At 44.2% G+C, this 13,754-nt stretch overlaps 1 protein-coding gene across 1 annotated transcript in view; it reads left to right on the top strand.

Moving 5' to 3' along the window:
- Window positions 1-397: 397 nt before the first annotated feature.
- LOC308352114 (spermatogenesis-associated protein 31E1-like) overlaps window positions 398-13,754 on the top strand; it is a gene marked incomplete at both ends in the record, with an annotated part of 35,218 nt that continues 21,861 nt past the window's right edge. Inside the window, one exon of the mRNA XM_080818170.1 lies at window positions 398-749. Coding sequence (XP_080674296.1) covers window positions 398-749 — 352 coding nt within the window. The remainder of the gene's footprint in view (window positions 750-13,754) is intronic.

Below are 13,754 nucleotides of genomic sequence, written 5' to 3'. Positions count from 1 at the left end.
GAGCAGCAGGGTGACTCAGTCGGTTGTGTCTGACCCTTGATCTCAGCTCAGGCCTTGACCTCAGGGTGGTGAGTTCGAACCCCATCTTGGGCTCCACTGGGTGTGGAGTCTGCTTAAAAAGAAAAGAAAAAAAAAAAGAATTAAAATTTGGACTATCTGAGCCAGAAAAAAAAGAAGATATTAAAAGTGTAATATGAGCGGCTCACAGCTCGAATTATTTCTATTAAAGTCTAGCAAAAATAAGCCAAAAACAGTTTATCTACTTAATATATCTTAGACAACGAGTAACAAACAACTGCTGGATGAAAAGCAAATATCATAAATAACGAGAAGGGATCAATAATGCCAATATCTTCTCTATACTCACATATTTTTCTTGCTATGAAGTCCAGAAAAAATGTCTTTGATTTACTGTGAGAAAGATGGTAAAACCTTGAGCAAAGGGGCGCAGACGTCCCTCGCGCTCGTCGCTTGGACCCGCGGCAGGTGCGAGGCCGCCTGCACCCCGGGGCGGCCCGGCTGGAACCAGCAGCACCGCGGCCGCGAGCAGCCGAGTCCCGTCTCCGCCGCGGCAAGCGCCAGGAGGCGGGCTGTGTCCCCGTGGACGAGGTCCCTTACCCTCCCTGCTCTCGTGCGACACCAGCACCCCCGCCGTCCGCTCTTCCTGGACCAGAACCGCCTGCGGACCTGGCCCCTGCGCGGGGCGGGCGACGGGGCGGTCCCACCGGGCGGTCTCTCCCCGCGGACAAGTAAGACGTACTCAGGTCAGGACACGAATGTGGACTCGGGAAAACCTACCAAGTGGGATCCGGAGAGGGGGTCCACGTTTCAGTCCTGCAGGTGCCCGACGCTGGTACCTTGGCCACGGTGGAGTCTGGGACCGGTGAACTATTATATGGCAAACACTGAAACGTGCGCCCCGTTCAGTCCCGGGGGGGACCCGGTCCCATCCGTCTGATTCGGCTTTTTGCTAAAAGATCAAGAACTCTGAAGTAATATGGAATTTCCTCATCTGTAATTTTTAAAACTTTGTTTCTGATTAAAAGTTCTTCATGGTTACAGGAAAATATTTGGGAAATACGAAATGATTTAGGCAGAAACACATGCCCTTCAAAACCCCAACTCCGGTAATGAGGAGTTAAAGTCTCAGTCCTTTTACTTCCAAAGTGCTTCAAGTTCACCTCTTTACCCTGTTAGCTTAGCTTTCTATATTGGACATACTTGTAATTAACACCACCAAAGTCTGAATGTGACAGCTTTGAGAAGTGGGAATGGGGATTCAACTTTGCTCAGGCAAGCCTCCGTGCTCGCTGAAGGAACTCAGGGGGTGCCCAGGGGACCATCTGCCCCCACCCTCACTTGCCTGAGCATCTGGGTCAGGGACAGGCTCTTAGAGCACAGTGAGGACACAAAGCTGTGTCCACAGTGAGGAGGAAAGGGTGTGGCGACCCCTCACACCTGCACTCCGGGGTCTCACTCTCTGGGTTTCCCTGGGGAGGACGTTTTCGGCCACCCACCTGGAGTTCTCATCCCCCTGCCTCAGCTGCCTGTTGAAGGGAACCCCACCCGGGGTGGGGGGGCACAGCACATTTTTCTAATTAGGTTTCCGGATTGCTCAACAAATGTTGAGTCGACAAGCATAGTCTTAAAATTCCTCTTCTTAAAAATTGAGGTCGTGACCACTGGTGCTTCTGACCTGTGCCTGGCAGAGTCCTTTCCTTTCCTATCTGCTCCCTCACCTCCACCACTGTCCCTGCCACTGACGGGGCTTCTCTCCTCATGGATGCAGCTTCCTGTCCCAGGGATGGCTCCCTCCTCCTGGAGGACCCGCTCTCCATCATCAACTAACATCCAAGGACACTCAGTGTGGTGTGTCTTAGATGTCTTAGAGGACACATTCGATTCAATATCTTTATCTTAGAAGAAAACATAAAAAATATATCTTCACGATTGGGGCAGGCAATGACTTCTTAGATATGACACACAAAAGAAGTCAAAAAATAGGTAAATTGGGCTTCATCAAAATTAAAAACCTTTGTGCTGCTATCCAATAATTAGTACTATTAAATAAAGTAGAGACAAACCACAGAATGGGAGGAAATATTTACAAAGCATATATCTGATAAGAGACTTCTCTCCAGAATATGTAAAGATCTCATACAAGTCAATAATAAGATAACTAAACCAGTGGGAAATGGGCAAATGATGTGTATAGACCTCTCTCCAAGGAAAACATACAAATGGTAACTGGCACACACACATAAAAATGTGCAAAATCATTAGTCATTAGGGAAATGCAAACCAAAACCATAATGAGATACCACTGGAGACACACTAGGACAGCTAAAATTAAAAGACAGAAGCAGGTGTTGGTGAGGGTATGAAGAGATGAGATCCCTCATACATTGCGGCAGGAATATAAAACGACACATCTGTTTCAGAAAACGGTTTGTTCCTCAGGATGTCAAACAGATTTATCACAGGATCCAGCAGCCCTACTGGTAAACACGTCCCCAAGAGGAGTGAGAACAGGTCCGCGGGAAAACCTGCACGCGAATGTTCACATCAACATTGTCTATAAGGGCCTCAAAGTGGAAACAACCCAGTGTCCATCAACTGCTGAAGGCATACAGAAAATACGGTATACCGTCCAATGAAATATTCGGTGTAAGAAGTACTGATGTATCCTACCACCTGGGCGGGCCCTGGAAAATACTATGCCGAGTGAGAGAATCCAGTCAAAAAAAAGACCGTATGTTCTATGATTCCGCTTGCACCGAGTTTCCAGAAGAGAAAAATGTCTAGAGACAGAAAGTGTGCTAATAATATTACTAATTAGTAATAGTGAGCACGGGATGGGGGGAAGCATAGAAGATATGGCATACCTGTGCATGAGTGTAAAGTTCCTTGGGAAAGGAATGAGAATGTTCTCAAATTAGAGTGTCGTGGCGGTTCCACACCCTGTAACTGTACTTGAAGAACACCGTGCACTTTAAATGGGTGAATTTTATGGTATGTGAATTTTATCTATTACAGTTTTAATCTGGCTTTTCCCACCAGAAACTAGAATTTAGAAGAGCTGCACTTTCCATCTGCCGCTTTAGCAAATCAAGTCTCAAGACGTCTGTGGTCCTCAGAAACAATTCATTAAGGAATGACCACACCCTGCCCCAGCACCGTCAGCAATAAGTTATCTTTTGGAGAGCCATGGACTTATGGTTAAATCCATAAAATTTTAAGGAGATAAAATAAGAAGAGAAAAGGGAGATCAATAGTTCTACAGTTACCCGCAGAGCTGCAGCATAATTATATTCCAGACATCTACACCCTTAATGGACTTCTGATAAGCAGCTATGGATTAATCATCCACATTAACTGGGGCTGAGTTGCAGAAGAAAATCTGCATTTATAATTGTGTCACTTTTGCCTGCTTTGCAGAATTCTATTCTAGACTGAAGTGCACTATAAAAAGATACATCTGTAATCAACCACCATTGAGAAGAAACACGAAAGAAAGGTCCTCATTTACATAACAAGATCAATAATAAAAAATCAAAAGATATGACAAGAATTTTTTGAAGTAATGTAAGGCCTACGTGAGGAAAACTTCTATTCCACACAAGGTAAGTCTTCTTCATTCTGTTTATTCAATTTCTTTTTAGTAATGAACCTAATGCTTTGAAATTTCAAGTGATATTTAATAACTTTAAAGAAGGATGTACAATTTCCATCTGTAACAAACATGAGCTAAGTTAAGATGCACAGCTCTAAAAGTACATTTCAATAAATATATTTCCTTCCTGGACTGTCCACTGTGAGGGACTCACTGAACTTTAGGCCCAAAGTGTATCAGAAGCGACAGTACAATTTAAAAGGCATGTGTTATTTGATAGATATTTTATGAAGACTATTTCTTTTCATCTCCATTAAGAGCTCTAAAAAGAAGACAGTATTTCCACTATGCGAGCAAGAAAGCTACTTCCAAGATTTGGAAGCTCTGCTCCTGGGTGATGAACTCAGATCTGCCTGTTCCAAAGTCCATATTCTTCCCACTTTCCACTGTCCATTGGTGCATTAATCTAATAAATAGTACAGAAAATACGAAAGGGGAGTGCTTTGCTTCTAGGCTCTTTAGGTCCTGAAGAAGATTTTCTGTTTTCATTGGATTCTTACTACTTAATCTCTCAGATCTGAATTATAAATGCAGACTTCTTATCTTCACTGTGAAATTATAGACAGTTTTTGAGCAAAGTCAGTAATTCTACATTGTATCTTTTGAAGTACCTAGAACTAAGATGACAAATGAATAGACTTGACAGATGCACAGAGAGTCTTTCAAGGAATATGGGTAGAAGGGAAAAGGAATCAATAATAATTTGACCAGGAAAATCTGTCTTAAACAACAGATTTTGTGCAGATATACTCAGTGTAATTGAAATGTCAGTTATTCCTAAGTTAATATATACATTTAAAGCGAACCCAGTTAAAACACCAACAGGTTTTGAGCTCCCGTTTTTGCTTTAGTGAGTGGTGAGGTCCTTTAGTCAAGCCAATTTAGAATTTCCCACGGGGAAATAGACCAAAAAATTTTCATAAAACTCTGAACAACAGAGAGTGACATTGCCTACCAGGTAGTAAATATTTGCCCCCCTGTCCCCCCAGCAAAATGCCTTTGTCCTATCCCAACGTCCCCCAAAGTCCTAACCCATTCCAGCATCACCCGTAAGTTCCAGATCTCATCCTCTAAATCATCCGTGTCAGGCAGGAGTATGACTCTGAGTAGCGGCCACACTCAGAAAGACTCCATCCGTGGACCTGTGCAGAGAGAAAAGAGCGATCTTCTTCCAGAACAACATGGGGAGGCAGGTACGGGAAAGACATTCCCACGTCCACAGAGGGAAACTGAGAGGAAGAGAGGGTCACCAAGTGAGTCCAAACTCAGCACAGCAAGTGCCATTAAGGCTTGAGATCCTCTGAGGCTTGGTGCCCTGTCCCCAGGGCTCTTGGGGTGGTCCTGCTGGCCTGGCCTTGAGCCTCTCTGACCTCTGTCTCCATGTCCGCATGTGTGTCTTTGGAGTCATTCTCCCTTGTTCCTGAAGGACAGCCCGCGTTTTCCCACAGGTGCCTCTGGAAGCCCACTTCCTGCTTCCAGAATCTCGCAGGTTTTGGACCGCCTCCCTTCACTTCTTCCTGTCTCTGTTCCTTCAGGAGACGCTGGTGGTGTTTCTGCTGATACAACATTCCGTGAAACCTTGATGGTCTGTGGTGTACATCATGGGGCACCCATGCCGTTAGATCCCTCCGGCCAAACCCCATCTCTGTTCCTGGCTCTGCTGAGATGTTTGAGTGGATCCATGGGGCCCCGGCTCATGTCTTCAGCAGAAGGTTGCCCAGCCTCACGCTTGGCCTCTCTCCTGAGCGTCCTTCATCAGCCACGGATGGCCTTGTTTTCCGTCTCCCGACTGGGATTGGCTTGGGACCTCCCAGTCAAGTGCTAGTCTCTTTGCTGAGCAACCCCTCCTCAATTTATCTCCTTCCTCACACATTGCTACGAGCTGCATGGAGCCCTGCTTGGAAATCTCTTCAGTTATCCTCAGGACCTCCTCAGCTAAATCTCAGCTAAACCTCTCCATATTTGCCACTCGTAAATTCTGTTTTCCACCGAACAAAAGAACACAGTTCAGTCGAGTTTTCTGCCACTTTGCAACAAAGATGACCTTTTCTTCAATTTCAGATAACATGTTCCTCTTTTCCTTTTAAGACCTCACCAGAAGCACCTTTAATATTTGTATTTCTGCCAAGATTCTGGTCATCAACAACTCGATATTCACAATGAGAAACTTTCTCTGCCATGCTTCTTCCCAAGTTGTCACCAGAATCTCCCTTAACATCCATTCTTCCTTCCCAGTTCCGAAGCCACTTTCCTCAGGCACTGCCATCACAAACAGTCACAAACTTGGTGCCTGAACAGAAGTGTTAAGGTTTTGACAGGGCTAGGGCGGGCTGTTCCTTCTGGAGGCTCTGAGGCAATCATTTGCTCCACACTCTCTCCTGGTTTCTGGGGGCTGCCACTAACCCTTGACGTTTCTAGAACTGTTGATATATCGCTCCCATCTCTGCCCCTGTCTCCACATGGCATTCTCCTTTGTGTTTCTGTGTGTCCTTTTCTGCCTCCTACAAGGACAATCTCATCCGATTTAGCGCCCGTGCTAATCTAACGGGATCTCATCTTGATTTTTTACTGTACTACTATGTTGCCCAGACCCTACTGCCAATAAAGTCACATTCTGAGGTTCTGAGAGGACAGGAGTTTTGAGGGTCACTCTTCAACCCACTACAGTAAATTAGACTTCAAGCAAACTATTAGTAAAAAACAAACAAACAAACAAACAAACAAAAAACTTGTCCAGAGCTTGCCCATACAAGATAGCATCAGGGCTTGTTTCTCCTGCTGGGATTTTCTGAGTGAGCTCCTTGAGCCTGATTTGGCCCAATGAAAACTCATGATTTAGACCAATCCTTCCCTTCTGTCAGTAAATTACAATTTTTGTCTCAGGCTCCCAGCATTGAATTTTCCTTTTGCTTTGGTTGACTTCTGGAGTGATAACGCCACAGTGCTGAACATACAGATGCTGTTATGTACATTAGGCTGTATGGTCCCCTTGAGGGGTTTCTGGGGCTTTCCTGGGAATCATAGCAGCCAATCTCATTCACGTTTTCACACAATGTTTACTACTATTTTCTAGACTCCAGCTACTTCTACCAGTTTGCTGCATTTCCATCCACATAGAAAGTCTATTTCTCCCTCTCTTAGTCTCTGTGGCGTACAGGAAAACTGTACCCCACTCTTCCTTTCACAGCACTGATGTGACTGGACGTTCCCTGAAGCAGACTTCCAGCCCTCCTGCCTCTTCCTCCTCACGCCCACCAGTTGTGAAGACGTCCATCTTATGGCAGACCTTATTATGAGGTCCAGTGCAACACTTGTAGCTTCCGTAAAGCCAGTTGAAAAAGAACTGTGATCTCTCAACATTGTGTGAGATGAGCAGCTGATTGTCTTACGGATCCCAATACCACAGGTTGCATCTTGCCCCATTGGGCTGTTACTAATGTTAATGTTACTTACAGTGGTGTTTGTTTTCTGATACAAAATCAGTTTTAAGAAACCTCTTATAGTTAGGGGTATAGAAGCAATTTTGAGGGCCAACTTCCTTATATCTGTCTTTCCTCAATTCCCTGGACGTGTAGTATACATACCAAAATGCAGCCATGGGGCACCCAGGTGGCTGAGTTGGTGAAGCGTCCGACTCTTGATTTCAGGTCAGGTTATGATCTCAGGCTCGTGAGAGCGAGTCCTGTGCCCAGCCCTGAGCTGGGCATGGAGCCTGCTTCAGATTCTCTCTCCCTTTTCCCCTCTGTCCCTCCCCCCTTCCTCTTTTACCCTTCCTCTCTTTAAAAAAAATGCAGCCACAAATGTCATATACTGCACTGATCTGCTTCCAGACTCAGAGCTCTGTTCTTTATCCCAAGCAGAGCTGTTTCCATCTTGTCCAGAGCCACATGACTGTCAATGCAGCGTCTAGGCAGGACTCCCTGAAGACGGCGGGTGCTGCAGCCTTACTTCCATGAGAGCAATGTCAGTGGTGTTTGATGCATGAACAAAGTATGTGTGCATTCAGCTTTGATGCAGGTTGAGAGAAGACATGAGAATGGGTGCACTCCGTGCAGCACCCAACGGAGTGAAACATAACAGTTTAAGGTAACCACCACTACTACTAGGGTCCCGCTCTACAGTAGTTGTGGGTCGAGGACATATATGAGAATTGTAGCAAAAATGAGTGGTTTTGGTTTTGAGCTGCTAGAACGATTGTCGGAAAGACTCATAATCATATCATGAGGCTCCAGCCCCACCGTGTACCACCCTCCCTTGTCCTTTTATGTGAAGGGGAAAATAAGCTTCTAATAATGAAAAAAAAACAACATTAATTGTTTTGGAGCTACTATTTCTTGCGGTGGAATGCAGATCCTAATTAATTCACCACCATTCTTCGCTTCTCTTCCAAGAATAGTTCTTAAGCTTGCATAGTAGTTACTGAAAATGTCAATATAATTTCCCTATAATTCTTCCTGAGATGTATATAGATAAAACCAATCAATGTTACATTGTATAAGTGTGTGCAATTTCATTTAAAACAGCCATGCAAGGCCATATATTCTATATTCTCATATAAAACATCAATAAAACAAGTTCCATGTAATTAAAAGACAAAAAATATTAAAAACTAAATAAATATTCATTGGGGGTGGGAGGTGGAAGAAATTGGTAAACTGTTCTCATTTTTTCAATTTAAATAAATTGAATTTTAAAAGAAATAAAGGGGAAATTTGCCTTAAAACTGTTTCTACCTGTGGGGCGCCTGCGTGGCTCGGATGGTTGGGCATCTGCCTTTGGATCGGGTCATGGTCCTGGGGTCCTGGGATCGAGTCCCATGTCAGGGTCCTGGCTTGGTGGGGAGTCTGCTTCTCACTCCCTCTCTGTTCCCCCTGCTTGTGCTCACTCTCTCTCTCTCTCTCTCTCTCTGTCAAATGAATAAATAAAAATAGAATCTTTAAAAAAAAAACTGTTTCTACCTGTAACTTTTTTTTTAATTTTTTATTTCTTTTCAGCGTAACAGAATTCATTGTTTTTGCACCACACCCAGTGCTCCATGCAATCCATGACCTAATACCCACCACCTGGTTCCCCCACCCTCCCACCCTCGACCCCTTCAAAACCCTCAGTTTTTTTCTCAGAGTCCCCAGTCTGTCATGGTTCACCTCCCCCTCCAATTTCCCTCAACTCCCTTCTCTCCATCTCCCCATGTCCTCCATGTTATTCTTTATGCTCCACAAATAAGTGAAACCATATGATACTTGACTCTCTCTGTTTGACTTATTTCACTCAGCATAATCTCCTCCAGTCCCATCCATGTTGCTACAAAAGTTGGGTATTCGTCCTTTCTGATGGAGGCATAATACTCCATAGTGTATATGGACCACATCTTCCTTATCCATTCATCCGTTGAAGGGCATCTTGGTTCTTTCCAGTTTGACGACCGTACCTGTAACTTTTAAATAGCTTTAGCTGGGCTAAATTTGAATAGTAAAAAACTTGGAAATGTCCTGATTAAGTGCTCTTTTGTTTGATTCTAATTAAGTATTCATCTGTTTGTGATTTTCACATATGGGCAGGTGTGGATTTATTAATTGCAAAGTCTCTGTTGAACTGGTGCATCTGAAAATGTTCAGGGAAGACCCACAGTTCAAAGGAAGAAGGACTTTTCCAAGCAGTGGGCTTCATTTCATCCTTTCAAAGGATAATCACCCTGATGTTTTTGGGTTTTCTCCCCCTATGTATGTGGTGATGTCACATCGAGTTAGAAAGATACTGCACAATGATGGTGAAAGTATTTTCATGTGTGTGTGAATAAAGGGACAGTGCCGGTGGAGCTGGGTCCCACAGCTGAAAGGCTAAGCTGTTCTCCTCTCTCTCTCTGTTGTCGCTGCATGGAGAAGAAGGGCATGTCAGCACATTTGGCCACATGTTTCACAATGAAAACACAAAGTAAATGCTTTTTAGAATAGTCAGATCATTTAAAATATGGACCATAAAAATATAAACAAAAGTAAAATAAAATAAATTAAAAATGGAATACAACAAAGTAAAATGTGGACCATAGACACATGATGACTTGCAGAGGGAATATGCATCAGCTTTAGTGATTACACCCATGAGTGTGAGTGAACTGAGGGCAGAACTGAGGAGATGAACAGGGCAGAACTGAGGAGATGAAACCCAGATTTTTTTTTCGGCCTTTCTCACTCCACAACCCCCTCCCCCAGAGAAGCCAAAGCAGACTTAATGCACAAAAACCTTCCTATGAATAAAGGTGGTTACTACCTAATGACAAAATGTCTGATTCGTCAGGAAGATCCAACTATGAACGTGTCTGCACCTAACACAGTCTTGAAATGCATAAAGCAAAAGTTAACAGAGCTAGGCCCAGAAAAGGACAAATAAGGAGGCAAACGACCACCACCGCAAAACAGGCAAGGGATAAGCTTCGAATCCTGACAATGCTAACTGAGATATTGTGGAAGAGAAGTGTTCTCAAAAGAGGAAGGGTATATGAAAGCCAAACGGGAAAACATAAAAAGATGCAGAGAATCTGGCGTGGTTGAGAGGTAAGGCCAGGGGCTGATCAGAGGGAAATTCGAGCAATATTATCAAGGGAACCTTGATTCAAAGGGGATGGACTTTGGCATGTGGACAGGGAAAATATTCTTTTTTTTTCTTTTTATTTCTTTTCAGCGTAACAGAATTCATTGTTTTTGCACCACACCCAGTGCTCCACGTAATATGTGCCCTTCTTAATACCCACCACCTAGCTCCCCCAACCTCTCACCCCCCACCCCTTCAAAACCCCCAGGTTGTTTTTCAGAGTCCATAGTCTCTCATGGTTTGTCTCCCCTCCAATTTCCCTCAACTCCCTTCTCCTCTCCATCTCCCCTTGTCCTCCGTGTTATTTGTTATGCTCCACAAATAAGTGAAACCATATGATACTTGACTCTCTCTGCTTGACTTATTTCACTCAGCATCATCTCCTCCAGTCCCATCCATGTTGCTACAAAAGTTGGGTATTCATCCTTTCTGATGGAGGCATCATACTCCATAGTGTATATGGACCACATCTTCCTTATCCATTTGTCCGTTGAAGGGCATCTTGGTTCTTTCCACAGTTTGGCGACCGTGGCCATTGCTGCTATAAACATTGGGGTACAGATGGCCCTTCTTTTCACTACATCTGTATCTTTGGGGTAAATACCCAGTCGTGCAATTGCAGGGTCATAGGGAAGCTCTATTTTTAATTTCTTAAGGAATCTCCACACTGTTCTCCAAAGCGGCTGCACCAACTTGCATTCCCACCAACAGTGTAAGAGGATTCCCCTTTCTCCACATCCTCTCCAACACACCTTTTTTTCCTGTCTTTCTAATTTTGGCCATTCTGACTGGTGTAAGATAATATTCTTAAGGACTGCAGGAAACTGACCCAGGATAAAGTGAGTGCATTGTGCAGTGTGTCTGTCCTAAAAGTTTTTAGTAAAGGTCGAGACCAAAATCCAGAGCAGGCGAGAGACAGTCCTTCCCAAGAGATTGCACTGGCGGGAGGAAACCCAGCCACACATACTCTTTGAGTGATTCCAGACAAGAAGAGTGGGAATGAGTTGGCTGGGACTATGTAGGACAAAAATGGGAGAGGCAGAGTTAAGGGGAGTGGTTTATGGCCCTTAGAAAAAAGCAAAGGAGAAGGGGAAGAATTCCATCCTGAGACTTGGGACTTTCTGAAACATGAAAGTTTCCAACTGTGTGAAGAAAAATAAAACACAGATCTGGAAAAAAAAAATGCACAGAGAATGGGAGGGCCAATTGGGTGACATGAGAACAAAGATCATTTGAGTATTCCATGAAGAAGAAATTGATCTTCAGTGTTTGGGACATGTAGTTGACATCAGATTCTTAGGGAATTTTGAAAATGTTAGGGGAAAAAATCCTCTGGAACCAACTCATTTCATTCAACCTCATTTATCCAGACTCTACTCACATTGCTGACTCAGTTTTGTTGTGCACACCAGTGGATAGTGGCACCTCCCTGTCTAAGATGGGAGTCAGACATGTAAATACTTCGGGACAATAAAATGTTACATGATCTGTGAAAAAAATATACACACAATCCTGCCAGTGAGGAGAGGTAAGTTTATGCAATGGCACAAAAATTCCAAAGGTCTTCGTCCTTAAAGAATAAAAGTTATTTCTTATTCATTTGTCAAATGCAGGCTAGCAAGGACAAGAAGGCAAGATGTCATTCAACCGGTAAGAAAAGATTTAATGTCCAGTGATTTTGTTGTTGTTGTTATCTGTCATTGAGAAGGGTAGCATTTGGCTAAAAAAATCACTGTCTGAGAGCTTTGTCCTGCAATGTATAGAGGCGCGTAACAGCAGCCCAACAGCAGTAAATCCTGTGCTTCAACATGAAATCAGCTTGAATATTTAGATGAAGAGAAGAGTTTGTTTTTAAACTTTCAGGGAACACATCCTACCAACAAAAAAAGAGGAGGGGGCCCGATGGACATCCGATGGACATTTGCTACAACCATAATCTTGGTATTAGAAACATGTCAAATAATAATCTGTTCTTAAAAGGTACCAAGATCCAACTGTGATGTCCTGAAACAATGAAAAAGCAAATTCTCTCTTTTCTCTGCCCCCTTCTGCAAGTGTGCTTCATTACTACACGTCTGGGTGGCATGGCACTTTTTTTCCTTCATGAATGTTTCCATCTCAGGTTGCTTTTTGTCCAGGAGATGAATCACACAGGAGCGGGGAAGGGAAGCATTTTAGTCCCATTTTAACTTCCTCAGGAAGAACTCTTCCCCAGGTCATCCCGCCTGGGATCAGGTGTTACTTTACAATGTGGCACCTGCTGTGAAGATCAGGGGGATGGAAGGGGTTGCCAAAAATTCACGGACAAAGGGCACCTGGGTGGCTCAGTGGGTTAAAGCCTCTGCCTTCGGATCAGATCATGATCCCAGAGTCCTGGGATCGAGCCCCACATCGGGCTCTCTGCTCAGCGGGGAGCCTGCTTCCTCTTCTCTCTCTGCCTGCCGCTCTGCCTACTTGTGATCTCTGTCTGTCAAATAAATAAAAATCTTTATTTTTTCTAATATATTGAGAAAAATATTATTTAGAAAAAGAGTAACTGAATATCTTTGGTTGGTGGAACATGGTATGTTCTCATCTCTCCATTTTCTAAATTTTTTGTATGTTCAGGGGCACCTGGGTGGCTCAGTGGGTTAAAGCCTCTGCCTTCGGCTCAGGTCATGATCCCAGGGTCCTGGGATCGAGCCCCGCATCAGGCTCTCTGCTCAGCAGGGAGCCTGCTTCCCCTATCTCTGCCTGCCTGTCTACCTACTTGTGATCACTGTCTGTCAAATAAATAAATAAAATCTTTATAAAAAAAAATTCACAGACGAAGGGGGTGAAAAGTTTCTCCCAGAAAGGGAACCGAGACAGCTAGAACAATAAATATCCGGGCAGGGGGCGGGGGGCACAGTGCCACCACCCAGAAGAGAAGGTAAATTGCCACGGCATTACCAGGTCCTTGGAATGTTCCCAGCAATAAGCCAGAGGGGGTGGGGAAAGATAGAGGGTGGGGGTCTCAGGTCACTGTTAGACTGAGGGGCACCTCCTCCTCTCCTGGGGGGAACTCGAGACCCAATTTAATGAGTGCTCCTGTGTCAGCAGGACATGGACAGCTCCTCTCCCAACCCCCGTGTTTACTCTCCTCTTCTCCCTCCTGCTCCTCAACAGACACATTGACCTGAACTCCGCCCATGGCTTCCCACTGTGTACTGTGGTTTCCTGCACCTTAAATTTCTTAATTTTCCATATTCAGAAGATATTTTCTTGCCTCCTGAAATCACAGATGATCCCAGGGTTTATCTAAATAAGTCAGAAAGAAGATTTTCATCAACTTAGGAATGTTCTTGGCACCCAACACTCTCATGGCTTATTCTGAAATCTGAAGCACGGGACGATGCCTGCCTTTTTCTCACAGGGAGCTAAGGAACTCCACCATGGAACAGAATTCTGCTATTTAGCATGACAGTTCCTGTTACGGTTGTTTTCAGAGCTTTGGTGTCACTGGTGTTTTCTC

Source organism: Martes martes (assembly GCF_963455335.1).
Source record: "Martes martes genome assembly, chromosome: 11".
NCBI classification, from domain to species: Eukaryota; Metazoa; Chordata; class Mammalia; order Carnivora; family Mustelidae; genus Martes; species Martes martes.
This window is presented reverse-complemented; position numbering and strand designations above follow the sequence as displayed.